We start from the raw sequence: 18,633 nt of genomic DNA, 5'->3' as shown, positions 1-18,633 counted from the left end.
TGCAGAGAAGGGATGGGGGTAGCTCCATCAGTCCGGTTCCCGGCCGGGCGGCGCAGGGGGAATGAACCTAGCCCCGGTACTCCAGGCTCTCTCCGCTTTGCCAGCTGGCTGGAGGAGAAGGGAGGCGCAGACTCCTGCTGCCTGGGGCTAGATTTGGGGAGGGAAGACAGAGCCCGCTGTGATTGTTCTGGTGGCCCTGGGGAGGCTGCTCTCCATCCGGACCAACCTCCTCTGTCCCTCCCAGCGCAGGGGAGCAGGCCGGTGACCGTGGAGAAGCGGCTGCCAGGATCGCCCTCCCTCTCCCCGAGCACCTGAGCCTTGACGGGTCCGGGGGGGGGGGCGGCTGGGAGGAGGTGCTGCCTTCGCCGCAGCTGCTACTTGATCTGCTTCCTGGGTTTGCTTTCGCTTTTGCAGGGTCGCTCCAGGGGCTGAGGCACTTGCTGGGTGACGAGCACCGAGCCCTGCGCTACCTGCGAGCCAGCAGCTCCCGCTCCAGACCCGCCCCTGGGGCAAAGCTGGTGGTAAAGTCCCCCACCCCCGGATTGCCTCCCATCTCTGCAGGCCCCCAGGTCTCCCCCACCGTTGCAGGCACCTGGGGAGAGCTGCCTCGCTAACCGCGCTACCCGGGGCTTGCACCGACCAGGTGGAGCCGGGCTCCCGAGGCGATGATACCGCTTTGCAACCACCTGCTGCGGGTGGCTGGGGCGAGCCAGTGGCTGCGTCTCCTGAGCCCCCCGCTGAGCAGAGGCTGCCATTCGGGGGAAGCCCAGGGCGCCCCGGCCAAGGCCACCAAGAAGAGAGGCTACGACATCACCAGGAACCCCCATCTCAACAAGGTACGTGCCCCGCCTTGCCAGCCCTGAGCCTGCCCCACGCCCCGGCCGCAGGGTGCTTGGCCTGGCGAGCCCCCTGCGTATTGCACCGCATCCACACTCCAGAGCGGCCCCACGGGCTGGGATCGTGCGCGGGGGCACGTGTGCCAAACTCCCCCGGAGCGGGTGCTCGGGGCACGCGGCCAGCGAGAGACCCAGGGGCCGCTTGGATATTGTTGTTATGGGACGGAGCACGTCGGGCCCCCCCCGCGTGCCATTAACCAATCAAAGCCCGGCCTTGCAGCCGGCGTTTATAGCCGCGGCTTTGATTGGTGCGTGGGGGCCAGCCGCGTACAGGGCTGGAGCCCAGCTGTCGGCAGAATGACCGGAGGGTAGCCCGGGAATGGCTCCAGCTCTCCTTGGAGAACTGGGGGGTCACCGGTTGGGTGAAATAACACAGCCCCAGTGTGCGTTTAAATTTCCCTCCTGTCACCTCACAGAACCGGTCACTTTCTGATTGGTCTAGGTAGGGCCACAGGCACTTACTTGCCTTTTTCAGTCTGGGACAGTCTCCCATTTCTCTCTTTTTGTGTGTATTGTGGTAACACTCACACCCGATTGGGGCCCCCTTGTGCCAGGTGCACATTTAACTGGTCAAGCGTGTATTCTCCAAAATAACTCCATTCAACCAACAATTAGTGCTGGGGGAAAACGGGATAGCTCCTAAAAAGACCATTTCTAACAGGTGGGATACTGCAATGCATTTCGCAGTACTTGGTAGTTAGGTATAGAACCAGCCATTTATTTCTTTGATTAAGACATGCAAGTTTGGGTTTGTTTGGTTTTTAAGCTTCTCTTGAATGGGTTTATAGCTGTCTGTTCTATGCCCTGAATAGTATTTTCCATGTGGAAGAGGAAGTCTTGATTCTCAGTATTGCTCAAACTGCAGCATAGACAAACTTAATAGCAGGATAGCCTATTCTTCATTCCTTACTCAGGAAGAACTCACAGGGAATCCAAAATAGGACCTGAAAGTAATTTAGCTATGAATCATACAGCTCAGTATTTTAGATTGAATTTGAGAATCATATAAATGTGTGTGTTTCAGCAACATTGGGTTCAGATTTGTTACATTAATATTGTTACTAATTATTCAAAATACTTTAGCTCTATTAGAAATCATGCCTACCATAAATTTGGCAATGATTAGATAGTTGACAAATTGTCTGTTACTTTATACTCCTGCTGTCCGTTGTATCCACCTGTTATCTCTTATCTTGTACTTGGATTGTAAGCTATCAGGGGTAGGGACCATATTTTATTTTAATGTTTGTACAGTGCCTAGTGCAGTGGGCTTGGGCCTTCAAGTGCTATTTTGATATATACGATTTTGCATCCCCAAATATATAGGAGCACTACAACTCAAGGCAGTTCTGCATGTGCAGCTTTGCAGATTATCTATATATTAGGGTTCTGGACTTCTGCGTCATTTTCAATCACTTTATGGCAAAATCTGTAAGGCTGAAAAGATTATGAATATTGTCAGCTATACATGAACACTGATCAATTGCTAGTGCTAAAGCGCTGCAGATAATTTTTGTTCAGATGCTATCTTGTCATCTAGCCTTGTGCAATAGTACTTTATGCAGAGCAAAATATCTGGCGTTGCTACTGAGATTGCATGTATTGATTATTACTGAATAATTATTACCTTAACCTTTGAAAGTGAATCAGTTGGTATGATGCAATATGATATTGCTTCAAATTGGCATGGTTTGCACACCTGGTAAATATCATCTCTACGCGATATTTCTTTAGAACAGGGGTGGCCAACCTGAGCCTGAGAAGGAGACAGAATTTACCAACGTACATTGCCAAAGAGCTACAGTAATACGTCAGCAGCCCCCCATCAGCTCCCGCCCCTCCCCCCCTGTTCCCAGCGCCTCCCACCCACCAACAGCCCCACCGATCAGCACCTCCCCCTCCCTCCCCACACCTCCTGATCAGCTGTTTCGTGGCGTGCAGGAGGCTTTGAGGGGGAGGGGGGAGCAGGAAGGGCACTGCAGGCTCAGGGGAGGAGGCGGGAAGGGGTGGAGTGGGGCAGGGCCTGTGGAAGAGCCATAGGTTGAGCAGTGAGCACCCCCCGGCACATTGGAGAGTTGACGCCTGTAACTCAAGCCCCGGAATCGGTGCCTATACAAGGAGCTGCATATTAATTTCTGAAGAGCCGCACATGGCTCTGGAGCCACAGGTTGGCCACCCCTGCTTTAGAACATGATCCTACTCCCATTGAAGTCAATGGCTAAGCTTCCATTGGGTACTTCCTTAAGAATCAAACTTGCTGTGAAGGGTTTTTTTCTTCCATGAGGGCTATGGAAGACTCTTGTTAAGAATTAATGTACTTGGATGCATGCAGAGGAAGGGAGGAAGAAGAGCTTCTGTCAGCAGTGAAATATGTTGCAATGTGCAACACCTTGGTTTCAAATTCCATGTTTCTGCCCATATCTTAAGTACTTATATGGCCCTGTTAGGTTAAGAGGTGAGTGCCTCACAATCTTTCATGCATTTATCTTTACAACACCACTGCGAGGTAGGGAAGATCTGCTAATTATGGTCCATGGTTTATCTGTCTCTCTCTCTATATATATAAACCTGTGTATGGCTCTCCAGTAACTGGAGCTGTGTACTTTATTCTTTCTGAGCAATTCAGAATAGGCTTTTATTTCTTTACTGGACATACCACAGAATATTATAATTACTAAGGAATAAACTATCTTCATTTGAGGTGGGATGTTCCAGGCAGTTTATCCAACTTATCTGTGATCATGGAATGGTATGTGGTAAGGATCATAGCTGCTGCTTTGGTTGAGGGTCTGAGTCTGCTATTTTCATGTGAATTTGCCAATTTCATGTGAATTTGTCATTTCCAGATGCTCTTACATTTTCAGATAGCAGCGATGTAGTGTCATACTGTGTAATAAGAAAAGGAGTACTTGTGGCACCTTAGAGACTAACAAATTTATTTGAGCATGAGCTTTTGTGAGCTACAGCTCACTTCATCGGATGTAGCTCACGAAAGCTTATGCTCAAATAAATTTGTTAGTCTCTAAGGTGCCACAAGTACTCCTGTTCTTTTTGCGGATACAGACTACACAGTATTCAGAGTAGCAGCCGTGTTAATGAGCACCTTGGTGCTCTACACTCTGTATTGGCTGCTATGGTAGCCTAATAGCTCCCCAGTGACGTTTAGGTGTGGGGTTTGACATCTAAATTAATGGCTTAGGACCCAATTGGCCAAAAGACTGTCTCTCTGCAGCAGAGTCACATGGAGAGTGAGTTAGTTTAGTAATCAATGTAAAGGCTTGAGCTCTATTGATTTAATACAAAGGGAGCTGTTGTCTGGGCTCTCTGTGAGGGCCTTTTAAACTTGAAACTCATACCTGTCCTTTTGCCTAAAGTAGCCTGAATTGACTGATATTCAGGGGAGACCACAAAGCCCAAGAATTTTATTTCTAAGTATTTGTTGAAGCTGTCTAGGATAGGATAGGAATAAATGGTCAGTTCTCACAATCGAGAAAGGTAAGTAGTGGGGTCCCCTGAGGATCTGTATTGGGACCTGTCCCGTTCAATATATTCATACATAATCTGGAAAAGGGGATGAACGGTGAGGTGGCAAAATTTGAAGATGATACAAAATTAGTCAAGAGAATTAAGTCAAAAGCTGACTTCGAAGAGTCACAAAAGGATCTCACTAAAAAGTAATGCACACTGGAAAACATAATCGCAACTGTACATTCAAATGATGAGGCCTAAATTAGCTGTTACCACTCAAGAAAGAGATCTTGGAGTGATTGAGAACAGGGAAATGGCCCAACTTGATGATCACTTTAGATAAGCTATTACCAGCAGTACAGTGGGGTGGGAGGAGGTATTTTTTCATGATCTCTGTGTGTGTATATAATGTCTGCTGCAGTTTCCATGGTATGCATCCGATGAAGTGAGCTGTAGCTCACGAAAGCTCATGCTCAAATAAATTGGTTAGTCTCTAAGGTGCCACAAGTACTCCTTTTCTTTTTGAGAAATTATTAGGGGTATGGAAGAGCTTCCATATGAGGAGACATTAAAAAGACTGGGACTATTTAGCTTAGAAAAGCAATGACTAAGGGGGGAATGTGAACCTAACGGCATCCCAGTGCAAGAGAGCGCGGGGCTCAGTGGTATCTGCTAATGTGTTTCCACTGGTCTGACCAGTTTATTGTATCCCTGTTCATTAATATCATACACTGTATCTGATGTGTGTCATTTAAGGTATTATTGGAAAATTAATAACACACTGATCGTTAATATTCTTGCCCTGGTGTGTGTATAGTAAATGCCCCAGGGACCATACAAGTATGAAGAAAATGTGGAACTAAAATGTGTTTTACCGGACAAATCTCGTGAGTGGGTAAACAGGTTTCTCCCAGCCAGTGCCTCCAGACAGGTGTCCTCAGAGGTAATTAGCAATCACATGTCAAGTGGCCATTCATTTGCATTGCAGAGGGCAGGCACAGATCATTCTGCATTTTAGTGGGGAAAGAAACCACTATGGTTCCTTCCACGACCAGATCCCATGTCTCCTTCCTCACAGCTTGAATGCACTTTATTTTGTGTGTGTGTGTGGGGGGAGGGTAACGTTCAGAAGAATCCATTTCAAAGGGTCACTGGACTATAAAAGGGATAGACAAAGAACCCCAAGTTATATTTCACCTAAGAAGACAAAGGTACTGAGCACTTCGTCTTTGTGGGAGAGCCTGACCCAGTGTGAGGTCAGACATCTCGTTGGAGGAAGAGTGGTAAGAATCTTACCTTGAACCAAGTCTGTAATTTTGTTAAGTCTTAGTCTCTAGAACAGCGGTTCTCAAACTTTTGTACTGGTGACCCCTTTCACATAGCAAGCCTCTGAGTGTGACCCCCCCCCTTATAAATTAAAAACACTTTTTTATATTTAACATTATCATAAATAAGTTAAGGCAGGCGGCAAACAGGCCCCTGGAGGCAAAGCAGGGTTTGGGGAGGAGGTTGACAGCTTGCGACTCCCCCCATGTAATAACCTCACGACCCCCTGAGGGGTCCCAACCCCCAGTTTGAGAACCCCCGGACGAGAAAGTGTTTTTGACTTTTATTTGCTTGTAACCATTTCTAGCTCTGTCCTTTATACCTGAACTCACTAAAAGTCCTATCTCCTTTTCTTAATAACTTGTTTTACTTTTAATCTAAATCAACCAGTGCTGTTTGAATTGAAGTGATAAGCCATGCATTTTGAGGAGCAAATAAAACCTTATTATTCCTCTGAATTGTCCAGCAAAGGGGCCCCTCACTGGTCTGGGATTCCATCCCAGAACTTGACAGGGATATGAGAGAGGGCTATAAAATCATGAATGGAAAGTGACTAGGGAAGTGTTATTTACCCCTTTTTATATCACAAGAACCAGGGGTCACCTGATGAAATTAATAAGAACCAGGTTTAAAACAAACGTAAGGAAGTGCTTCTTCACATAACACAGCCAACCTGAGGAACTCCTTGCCAGTGGATGTTGTGAAGGCCAAAAGTATAACTGGGTTCCAAAAAAGGATTAGATAAATTCATGGAGTATAGGTCTATGAATGGCTATTAGCCAAGATGGTCAGGGACACAACCCCATGCTCTAGGTGTACCTAAACCTCTGACTGCCAGAAGCTGGGACTGGGTGACTGGGGATGGACCACTCAGTAATTGCCCTGTTCATTCCTTCTGAAGCATCTGGCACTGGCCACTGTTGGAAGCCAGGATTCTGCGCTAGATGGACCAGTAGTCTAACCCAGTATGGTTATTCTTATGACTGAGCTGATGCACCCACTATATATATACTGACGTTATCACTTTATGCATGTTAGAGGCCTGTGTGTGCAGTATAAAAGCAGTCTGTTTTCAGATATCTTTGGAGAGTGCCCAAATCCCCAGGATTTGGGACAAGCAGAGGTGGTGGGAAAAATGGCTTAGAAAATAAGGGAGCACGAGGAATCTAACTACTCAGATCCAAAATCAACACCATAGTCATAGAAATGATGCTCCTCCAGGAAGAGCTACTGATTAAACACTCAAAAGCCCTTTCTGCCAACATAGAGCAGAGGCTTTGTACTCTGAATGTGAGCTGGGTAAATACTCTGGGGGAGGAAATGGTAGGATATAGGGATTCTGGATTTATAGCCATTGCAGTCATAAACACCGCCTTTCCCTCCTGGATGGCCAACAGCTATCTCACTGATGGATTAAGTATGTCTTGTATCTCTGTACCCGGTTTTTTCTGTCCTTGATCCTCTCCAGGGGTTGTATGACATCTATAGTATCCAGCAAAGAAGGGGCATTGTCCAATGTGCAGAACTCCTGCATCACTTTGGTGTAAGGCCTGCCTATCCCTAGAAAAGACACTACGCAGGTGGTGTCGGAGAGAAGGCTTTGGATTCTTTGACCATGGGATGGTGTTCGAGAAGGAGGAGTGCTGGGCAGAGACGGGCTCCACCTTACGAAGAGAGGGAAGAACATCTTTGCGAGCAGGCTGGCTAACCTAGTGAGGAGGGCTTTAAACTAGGTTCACCGGGGGAAGGAGACCAAAGCCCTGAGGTAAGTGGGAAAGCGGGATACCGGGAGGAAGCACAGGCAGGAATGTCTGTGAGGGGAGGGCTCCTGCCTCATACTGAGAATGAGGGGCGATCAGCAGGTTATCTCAAGTGCTTATATACAAATGCACAAAGCCTTGGAAACAAGCAGGGAGAACTGGAGGTCCTGGTGATGTCAAGGAATTATGACGTGATTGGAATAACAGAGACTTGGTGGGATAACTCACATGACTGGAGTACTGTCATGGATGGTTATAAACTGTTCAGGAAGGACAGGCAGGGCAGAAAAGGTGGGGGAGTAGCACTGTATGTAAGGGAGCAGTATGACTGCTCAGAGCTCCGGTACGAAACTGCAGAAAAACCTGAGTGTCTCTGGATTAAGTTTAGAAGTGTGAGCAACAGGAGTGATGTAGTGGTGGGAGTCTGCTATAGACCACCGGACCAGGGGGATGAGGTGAATGAGGCTTTCTTCCGGCAGCTCGCGGAAGCTACTAGATCGCATGCCCTGGTTCTCATGGGTGACTTTAATTTTCCTGATATCTGCTGGGAAAGCAATACAGCGGTGCATAGACAATCCAGGAAGTTTTTGGAAAGCATAGGGGACAATTTCCTGGTGCAAGTGCTAGAGGAGCCAGCCAAGGGGGGGAGCTTTTCTTGACCTGCTGCTCACAAACCGGGAAGAATTAGTAGGGGAAGCAAAAGTGGATGGGAACTTGGGAGGCAGTGACCATGAGTTGGTTGAGTTCAGGATCCTGACACAGGGAAGAAAGGTAAGCAGCAGGATACGGACCCTGGACTTCAGGAAAGCAGACTTCGACTCCCTCAGGGAACGGATGGGTAGGATCCCCTGGGGGACTAACATGAAGGGGAAAGGAGTCCAGGAGAGCTGGCTGTATTTCAAGGAATCCCTGTTGAGGTTACAGGGACAAACCATCCCGATGTGTCGAAAGAATAGTAAATATGGCAGGCGACCAGCTTGGCTTAACGGTGAAATCCTAGCGGATCTTAAGCATAAAAAAGAAGCTTACAAGAAGTGGAAGGTTGGACATATGACCAGGGAAGAGTATAAAAATATTGCTCGGGCATGTAGGAATGAAATTAGGAGGGCCAAATCGCACCTGGAGCTGCAGCTAGCGAGAGATGTTAAGAGTAACAAGAAGGGTTTCTTCAGGTATGTTGGCAACAAGAAGAAAGCCAAGGAATGTGTGGGCCCCTTACTGAATGAGGGAGGCAACCTAGTGACAGAGGATGTGGAAAAAGCTAATGTACTCAATGCTTTTTTTGCCTCTGTTTTCACGAACAAGGTCAGCTCCCAGACTGCTGCGCTGGGCATCACAACATGGGGAATAGATGGCTAGCCCTCTGTGGAGAAAGAGGTGGTTAGGTACAATTTAGAAAAGCTGGACGTGCACAAGTCCATGGGGCCAGACGAGTTGCATCCGAGAGTGCTAAAGGAACTGGCGGTTGTGATTGCAGAGCCATTGGCCATTATCTTTGAAAACTCGTGGCGAACGGGAGAAGTCCCGGATGACTGGAAAAAGGCTAATGTAGTGCCCATCTTTAAAAAAGGGAAGAAGGAGGATCCTGGGAACTACAGGCCAGTCAGCCTCACTTCAGTCCCCGGAAAAATCATGGAGCAGGTCCTCAAAGAATCAATCCTGAAGCACTTACACGAGAGGAAAGTGATCAGGAACAGTCAGCATGGATTCACCAAGGGAAGGTCATGCCTGACTAATCTAATCACCTTCTATGATGAGATTACTGGTTCTGTGGATGAAGGGAAAGCAGTGGATGTATTGTTTCTTGACTTTAGCAAAGCTTTTGACACGGTCTCCCACAGTATTCTTGTCAGCAAGTTAAAGAAGTATGGGCTGGATGAATGCACTATAAGGTGGGTAGAAAGTTGGCTAGATTGTCGGGCTCAACGGGTAGTGATCAATGGCTCCATGTCTAGTTGGCAGCCGGTGTCAAGTGGCGTGCCCCAGGGGTCGGTCCTGGGGCCGGTTTTGTTCAATATCTTCATAAATGATCTGGAGGATGGTGTGGATTGCACTCTCAGCAAATTTGCGGATGATACTAAACTGGGAGGAGTGGTCGATACGCTGGAGGGCAGGGATAGGATACAGAGGGACCTAGACAAATTGGAGGATTGGGCCAAAAGAAATCTGATGAGGTTCAATAAGGATAAGTGCAGGGTCCTGCACTTAGGACGGAAGAACCCAATGCACAGCTACAGACTAAGGACTGAATGGCTAGGCAGCAGTTCTGCAGAAAAGGACCTAGGGGTGACAGTGGACGAGAAGCTGGATATGAGTCAGCAGTGTGCCCTTGTTGCCAAGAAGGCCAATGGCATTTTGGGATGTATAAGTAGGGGCATAGCGAGCAGATCGAGGGACGTGATCGTCCCCCTCTATTTGACACTGGTGAGGCCTCCTCTGGAGTACTGTGTCCAGTTTTGGGCCCCACACTACAAGAAGGATGTGGATAAATTGGAGAGAGTCCAGCGAAGGGCAACAAAAATGATTAGGGGTCTAGAACACATGACTTATGAAGAGAGGCTGAGGGAACTGGGATTGTTTAATCTGCGGAAGAGAAGAATGAGGGGGGATTTGATAGCTGCTTTCAACTACCTGAGAGGTGGTTCCAGAGAGGATGGTTCTAGACTATTCTCAGTGGTGGAAGAGGACAGGACAAGGAGTAATGGTCTCAAGTTGCAGTGGGGGAGGTTTAGGTTGGATATTAGGAAAAACTTTTTCACTAGGAGGGTGGTGAAACACTGGAATGCGTTGCCTAGGGAGGTGGTGGAATCTCCTTCCTTAGAAGTTTTTAAGGTCAGGCTTGACAAAGCCCTGGCTGGGATGATTTAATTGGGGATTGGTCCTGCTTTTGAGCAGGGGGTTGGACTAGATGACCTCCTGAGGTCCCTTCCAACCCTGATATTCTATGATTCTATGATTCAAACGTGATCTGTGTCACAGACACTGACTTCAGTAGTACCTTCAGTGTGACCCCTTGCAAGGACCATTTGGCAAAGATGTAGAATGCAGTGCCAGCACAGATTGGGTTGGAAAGGGCCTGGCTCCTCTGACTGCCTTATCTGTGATCAGCTGAAGGGGGAGAAGGTGGTGCTGGGTAAATTTAGAGGTGAACCGGCACTCCTGTGTAACCTGTGCCTGGCTGAGCAGAAAGACTTTTCTCTGGGGATCTTGGACTCTGTTAAGAAGGCTGAGGAACCTTTTCCTGCTACTTTCTTCCCCGGAGTTGTCTCATGATACACAACCGTCATATGGCCAGGTGCTGTCTCCTCTTCCTTGTGCCATTTACGGTTTGTCGGGGGCCTTTTGCCACTGGGGCAATTCAAGCAAGAAGACAATTTACTGATCGTTACTTATTGTCAGTTATACATTATGGCCACGTTGATCCATAAATGTGTTCTAGTCACCCCAGTTTTTCCAGGGCTGTTGTGAATCCACCTGCTGTCCCTCCCTGGGTACAAATGCATTTAGCCAGCTAATTGAGCTGCAAGACATGTAAACTCATAAGCCAGCCAGCTCCCTCTTGGACCACACATTTGTGGAGGCTCAAGAACTTAAGTTATTGCTTCCAAAATCAATTGTATTTTTTCCTCCCGCACCAAACTGCCTTAAGTTCTGCATTATTCAGTTGGTAGTTTAGGGATTACTCATGTAGTTTGCTGAAATGCCCACTCCTGAGCCAAATCAGTGTTTTCCTTTGGAGATCTGCCATTGCAAACACTAAAGACGTGACGATCTGGAAGTCAGTACATTTTAGAGGATGGCAGAATATTGGCGTTATTGTTCCTGTCCGCCGCTCGAATAGATAACTCAGCATGCTTTTCTGACAGCTGCAGTGCAGATGCAGTGGGTAGAAGGAGGTCTTTTATATGTCTGGCTAATATATTACAGTTTGTCTGTACTGATTGCCCTCTTGGACTTTTCATGCAGTCTACCTTGGGGACTTATACAAAACCAAATTGACTAGTTTGGATACTTAAGAATGAACCCAGTTAAGGGGAGGGAAATTAATTCCCTCACTGCTGGTTTCTGCTCCATCATCGTTGGAATGTACCACTGGAATCTGGTGCATTATTAGAATGCCAGAGTCTTCTTTTGAGCTTTTCCATCGACGCTCTGGGTGCAGAGTTAGGCTGAGTGCTTCTGGCCCGAATGTTCCACTGGAATGTTGGGAATCAGCGACACAGCCTGGTGCACATGGAGCCATGTGGGTGCTACCAAGTAGGTGAGGCAGCACTTAAGTGGTTAAGCCTAAAAATAGCAAGAATAATAAGTGGGTGTGTGTAGGGCAAAATGAGGCATTGAGGTGACCGGCTATCAAGGTGATGAGCATAGTATAAGATGGGTGCTCAGACTGGGTGGGTGCTAAGACTGAATCACAGTAGGCTTCTGTGTCTATGCTCCGAGCTCGAGGGGACTCTATCCTTTCTATTCATTTGGTCGTCTAGATGTAGGATGGGAAGAGTTTTGAGCTTGTGCTTTTGATGTTGAAGGAGTCCCCTTCTGGCTGCCAAACAGATGGGTGCTTTTCCATCACTGTATTCCTCAGCCTGCAGGCCCCCAGGAGATTGCCCTGACGGGAACAAACAATACCTGAAGCCATTCTGCGCCCTGGAAGGTTATACTTTTTAAGCCTTGTTTGGTCTAGAGCTAATACATTCATCATCCATAGTGCTGGCTAGTGCAGCACACAGCATAACTAGTCTCTGCTAATATTTGGCATGGAGACAAATGTCTCCTCCAGCTCTGCAATGCTGGGCCAAATTCATCCTGGGTGAAACTCCATTGACTTCAGTGGCAGTAGCAAGGATGAGTTAGTCTCTGTATCCTGGGGGATCTCTTATATTCCAGATCCACCATTGCTTTGTCACTGTTTGTTTATACAAGGCCCTGCATATGAAGTGGGAGGCTTCTTGTTCGGTTCCAAATATTTCCTGCTAAGGGCAGATCTTAGCATTTTGGGACAGAGAAGACGAGTCAAGGATATTGAATGTAGGAAGCAACTGGTGACCGCAATCTAAAATGCTGCTTTTTGTAGTATGAACAAGCGACTGACGTAAAGCACGAAGTATCAGAGGGGCTGTGTTAGTCCGTATCCCCAGAACAATGAGGAGTCTGATGGCACCTTAAAGACTAACAGATTTATTTGGGCATAAGCTTTCGTGGGTAAAGCACGAGCTGGGTTTGGCTTGCAAGCACTTCTGTCCTTTGACTTGGCAACAGCTTCTGGTACCTCTTCTGTGTAACCAAGGCATGCTAGGAGGGTACAAACTTCCTTGTCTATAGACTTCACAACACTTACCTGACTCATAATCCCTTGCAGGCTAGATCACTGCAGTGTTCTCTACTTGGGGCTACCCTTGAAAAGTAGATGATGATGAACGCTGTGGATTCTCCTCTTGAGTGTGAGGCCTGAGGGAGGGTATAATGCTGGTGCTCTGAGATCTGCCCTGGCTCACACCTTTACTTCTGAGTGAAATATATGATTTTGGGTTGTGCTTTCTCTCGAGGGCACAAAATGTGTTGGGTCCTGATTATTTGAGAGGCTGCCTCTCCTTCAAGTGTCCAGTGCCACCCAGAGGATTCAGGGGGCCTGGGGCAAAGCAATTTTGGGGGCCCCTTCCTTAAAAAAAAGTTAGTTTTGCCACCCCAAGCGGTGAAGAAAAAAAAAAAAATAAAAACCCAAGTCGTGCTGCCAAAGAAAGAAGAGGACAGGAGGACCCACCGCTGAATTGCCGCAGAAGACTGAAGCGGAGCAATTGAGCTGCTGCTGAAGTGCCACTGATGAGGAAGAGAGGGACTAAAAAACCGGCCACTGAACTGCTGCCAAAATTGCCCCCCCCCGTCTGTGGGGCCTGGGGCAAATTGCCCCACTTGCCCCCCCACTCTGGGTGGCCCTCCAAGTGTCCCTCACGATGATTAGGACATTTCTGCTGTCTGTTCCTGGTATCAAACCGTACAAATGCGGGGGCTGTGTAGAAGGGAGAATGGTGGTGATTGCGACATGGTGAAAACTGACACCATGAGTTGGGGAGGGAAGGGGGCTCTGCTCCAGCAGAAGCTCATAGCACCTGACTTAACCACAGTGACTCTTGGAGCATAGACCAGCATAGCTGTGCTGCAATCTTTGGCAGGGTGCAGGATGTGCTCCCCTTGGCCTATTGGCTGGTGCAGAGGAGGAGACAGGGCTGTGGCCCTGCCCACTTGTCTGCCTGTGGGAAGGCTAGTGCAGCTGGTGAGGTTAGTTGCATGCACTCTGGGCATAAGGACTGAGATTAGTTCCTGCACAAGGGGACAGGAATAGTCTTGTGCCTTATTCTCTCCCCCACGCTAGCACACCCATACAGGGTCTGTCGCAGTCGCGCCTGGAAGGTGTTCTATTCCTTTTGACTGTCCGCACCCTAACTGAAAGTTCTGTAAAGGTGAAGGAAGCCAAGCTATGCTCAGTGACAGGTGTGGATATTGATATAGCAATGCCTTGGGACAAACTCTTGAGTCAACACCCCCTTTCTGTTCCCCTCTTTTCCCCCCGGACATCAGAGAATTTGTATCTACATCCATACTTTGCTTCACAGGCCTGTGTTTATTCTGATGTGTTCCAGATCCATTCTCAGAAGTCCTTTGGTGCTGTGAACAAAGCACAAAAGATGCTCTCTATGTGCTGGCACGATTCCTAATACAGCGGGAAGCAAGGTCAACGTTTCAATAACATGTGGTCATGCTGTCCCCAAATACTTGCTCAGCAGCCTGTTTCAAGAGGCACCGTTCTAGCATTTTGTTACTGGCGTACGCAGGAAAATGGGAGAAAATGCACTTGTGGCTGCAGGGACTCTTCATGCAAAGCTCTGCAATACTGGAGGAATGTGCTGTGTTTTGCGTTTGATTCTCAATCCACCAATGCTATGAAACTTACAAAATGCAAAGCTTATAGGCTTTTAAATCAGGTAGTGGAGAATGAGGTTTTGGTGGCTAATGTTCAGCAGCCCTCTGCAGCAATATTCGCTAACCCTTATTTTCATGGAGTCCAACTGGTGCCGCTTACCCTCATTTCAAAGTGCTAATAGCAGCGTGACTTGTCTACAATAAGGGTGTGCATCCTGGTGGCTGGCCAGCAACAGTGGCTGGAGTCAGGGCAAATCCCCGATGTACACTAGGCCTTGGAGCCTAACATGCCCTAACAATATAGAACTGGGACTGAACTGAATGGTCAGAGAGAGCCCTGCATGCTCCCCCTAAAGGTGGTGTTTGTATATCAGGGCTTAGGCCTGGACTACACTAGAAATGGTTGCTAGTCTAGCAGGGTCAGTTAAGGGTGGGATTTTGCGGTGTTTCTGTGCTACCAAAAGCCCTCGTGTCAGATATGTTTATATCAACAAAGAGCTGTTGCTGGGATAGCTTATTTCACTTGCTGAGCCAGTATGAGCTACACCAGCAAAAGCACATTTGCGCTGATATAAGTTGTGTCAACACTTGGAGGGTTTTGCCTGTATAGCTATAGTGGCAAAACCTTTACACGTAGACTAGGCCTTAATCATTCTGACAGGCCAGTGTGGGGAAGCTAGCGCTCCTGCTGCTTGTGCTGTCCCAGTTCTGTGGACAGATAAGAGCTTGCTCACTGTCAGCCCTTTGCAAATAAATAAGACTAGAGGTGCTAGGAGTATCCACTGGGCAACTTTCACAGGCACTAAATTTACACATACAGATTAAAACTGGAACAAAACAATGAACACGCATTGTAACTCAGGCCAAAAACCATCTCTGGAATTTAAATTGAAATCTCAGGTTAGAAAGCAAGTTACACTATAAAAATGAAACCCCATAAAGTACAGAGGTTCCCTAGTTTGGCAGCTTCTTATGTTTTGTACCCCACCTCCCATGGTTCTTCTTTAAGGAAAGTTTGCTCTCTTTAAGCCCAGCTCAATCAGTTTATGCCAGGGCTGAATCTAGCTCACGTGTGTGTGTGTGTAAAAGAGAAACACATTTAAAACAACGTGAGCTGTTTTTTGAAAATTGCAGCAATAACTGTTTTCATAATACTTTAAATGTATCACTTGCTGTGTGTTACAGTACATTCAGCATTGCCTTTTGTTAGGGCCTGCTCCCATTGAAGTCTGTGGCAAACAAGTAGACTTCACTGGGAGCTTGATGGATCCATGATGTCTAAGGAAGACTTTGGGCTGATGAATTCCGTATGTGGGGTGAGTCCCTGTAGAGTTTCTTTTCTTAGGAGCTGATCCAAAGCCAGTTTAAGACCATGGGAGTTTTTTTTTTTTTATTGCCTCTCATGGGCTCTGGATCTGGCCCTTCATACGTAGCACACAGTAATTACAGATACTGTGTAACATTGTCATTGACCTTCTGTGAGTTATGTGCTGTAAAACTTACACTGATAAGTGGCAGGAAATATTGATGGAAATAGTGAGTCTCTGTTTGATGCACCTGGAATCTTAACACTTTCATTTTCAAGTGGATGCTGAGAACACAGGTGGGGGTGGGATGGGCTGTTGTTTATTTATTTTTGTTCTAGACATGTAATTGGATTTGCCATGCATTAGTGCCTCTCTTAAAGATACTGATGTAATTGATGATCCAGTGGCTGGGCTATTGCATTGGTTTGTGGCAGACTCACATCTGAGATTGACCTCTGCGGTCTTGTTCTTTGTGCATTACAGATTTGGCGCTCACTGGGCCAGATGCAACTCTGGTGTAAGCAGGTGCAACTCTGACTTGGTTTTGGATGGAAAGAATGCAAACTGAATTTCTCTGGACCCCCCCTTTGTAGGCAGCCATAAAGCATCATTAAACTGTTAACTGACATTGCCACCATTTTGGCTGGTAGGGTAAGTTCAGAGCTGCTGGGGCTACATAAGGAGAAGATGGGAACTCTAAAGAAAAGACAAACAATGTGTTGGAATGAAGGCATGGGAAACCTGACTAATTCCACCCTTGAACTTTCCTAGAGCCTGATCCTATGATCTACTGAGTGCTCAGGACCTCTCTGGATTGAGATCCTGATGCCCAGAGTCCTTGCTTACGGAGAGAAGTGCTCCTTAGTCCTATGTGCCCTTGGGATAGCAATTCCTAGGGACTTACTTGCTAATAGAAATACAGTGTTAAAGTTTGTTCTTTAGTGGGAACAGCCCATAAAAAGTTTAAATCTGTTACAGGGGATGATGGAAAAAGGAGTTATGTAGCAGCCTTCAGCAAAAAGTTTAATTTTACAGAATGTGAAGTCAACTTATTTTTCCATTTGTTTCTGCTTCCTGCCTACTCTGCCCTGTTTTTCCATAACTATTTAATATAATGTTGAGATGAGAGGATGTCTACGTTAGATTTCTTTTGGACTTTGATTTACTGATCTCAAGGCAGATTGGATTTAAACATGCAAGATGAGTTTACAAACCATAAATAGGACAACTTTGGACATTAAACTTGACCCTTATCCTGATAGCTTTAATTACCCCATGCATAGTTTCTGTTCTGCTTTTCTTTCATTTGCTGATGTGGTCAAATTATGTAAGCTCTTTTTAAAAAAATATCAGCATGGATTTCACAGTGATATTAATTTGTTCCTGTTTTGGAACCAACTAGGGCAAAATTACTAAACCTTTACAAAAAGAAAAGGAATACTAGTGGCACCTTAGAGACTAACCAATTTATTTGAGCATGAGCTTTCGAGAGCTACAGCTCACTTCATCGGATGCATTCAGTGGAAAATACAGTCTGTATTTATTTTCCACTGTATGCATCCGACGAAGTGAGCTGTAGCTCACAAAAGCTTATGCTCAAATAAATTGGTTAGTCTCTAAGGTGCCACAAGTCCTCCTTTTCTTTTTGCGGATACAGACTAACACGGCTGCTACTCTGAAACCTTTACAGCATTTCTCAAACTCCAAACCTGAATGTTGCTTTTTTAACAAAATAATGGGGGAGATGAGATTTTCAAAGACCCAGTTAGCAGTAATCTCCTCTCAAAAGCTGTCATTGTAGCATCTGCAGAAGACTAAAACATCATTCAGCTAAATTTTTTACTTTGCCTTTGATAAGGGATGAAATACCTAGGGCAAGCCGAACTAGTAAATTAGTTGTCATTACGCTGCAATGAATGTAGCCGACTGTCCAGTAGTTCCAGCTTGTTTTGGGGGAGGTGGCACTGGGGTTATTTAAGCAATGAATTTGTGCCTGCTGAGGTGTATGGATGTAAGGCCAAGTTCTGCCTTGGCTCCTTGATATCAGTGGGAGAAACAAGCACGTCCAAGGGCAGAATTTTTACCTGTTTATAAAATATTGACTATTCTAATACCCAGGAGTATACGGGACCCTCAATATCTAGGGTCATGGTTAAGGAGGAGAGGTAAGTGCAGCATGTTTAAAGAGGCGGAACCAAATCTTAGGGCTAAATCCTCATCTCTTTGAAAGCAATGGCAAAAGTCCCATTGATTTCAGGAGGGCCAGCATAGAGCCCTTGGGTGTAACAATACACTTGTGTATCAAATATACCGTTATTTCTATTGTTACCAAGAGGGGCAAATGACACAATTGACTGTTTATAACGCCTAATGTCCTCCTGAGCTTTGGCGGTATGTTTTTCCTTTCTCTGGTTCCTACAAGTGAGGCCTAGTGATGATTGGCTCCTTCAGGTGTGGAAGGGACTCACCATCTTGGGCTGTAACACATTATGCCTGGTTTGGCGAAAGGAAGGCATTTTTGCCTTAAGACAAATTCTCCCACTTGCACCTCTTGGGCCTTTTCTATACTAAAAGATGTGGTACCCATTCTTCAGAGGCACTAGTGCTAGCAACAGTGTAATCACTAGTGCAGATGGGAATCTGGCATTTTCAGCCCCATGCAGGTTCAGTGCCCAGTGCATTAGAACAGCGCTGAAAATGCGGGAGCCCTGTTTCCACTGGTGCTTCTACGACTGGTAGCTCTGGGGCAGCTGCAGTCTCTGGAAAACTGGCACACAGCTCTCTCGCTGAAATGCACCTTTTCGATGCCCCACTGGCTCACTGAATGCTTTGTCGTTCCCTGGGCAAGAGAAACCTTGGCAATGCAGCTGTGATTAGAGATGATCTGGGATCACAGACTGTCCTATCTCTATTCAGTGTAGAGGGAGCAGTGAGCTAAAAGACAAATGATTGTTTTAA

General features: G+C 46.7%; 1 protein-coding gene across 1 annotated transcript in view; it reads left to right on the top strand.

Annotated features, from left to right (window-relative positions):
• Positions 1 to 18,633, top strand: part of ME3 (malic enzyme 3) — a 181,887-nt gene continuing 163,254 nt past the window's right edge. The window contains exon 1 of the mRNA XM_073336618.2: positions 1 to 836. Coding sequence (XP_073192719.1) covers positions 666 to 836 — 171 coding nt within the window. The 5' untranslated portion in view covers positions 1 to 665. The remainder of the gene's footprint in view (positions 837 to 18,633) is intronic.

The sequence above is a fragment of the Lepidochelys kempii genome, chromosome 1 (genome assembly GCF_965140285.1).
Source record: "Lepidochelys kempii isolate rLepKem1 chromosome 1, rLepKem1.hap1, whole genome shotgun sequence".
In the NCBI taxonomy this organism is placed as follows: Eukaryota; Metazoa; Chordata; order Testudines; family Cheloniidae; genus Lepidochelys; species Lepidochelys kempii.
Note: the sequence above shows the minus strand (reverse complement) of the source record. Positions and strands in the feature narration are given on the sequence as shown.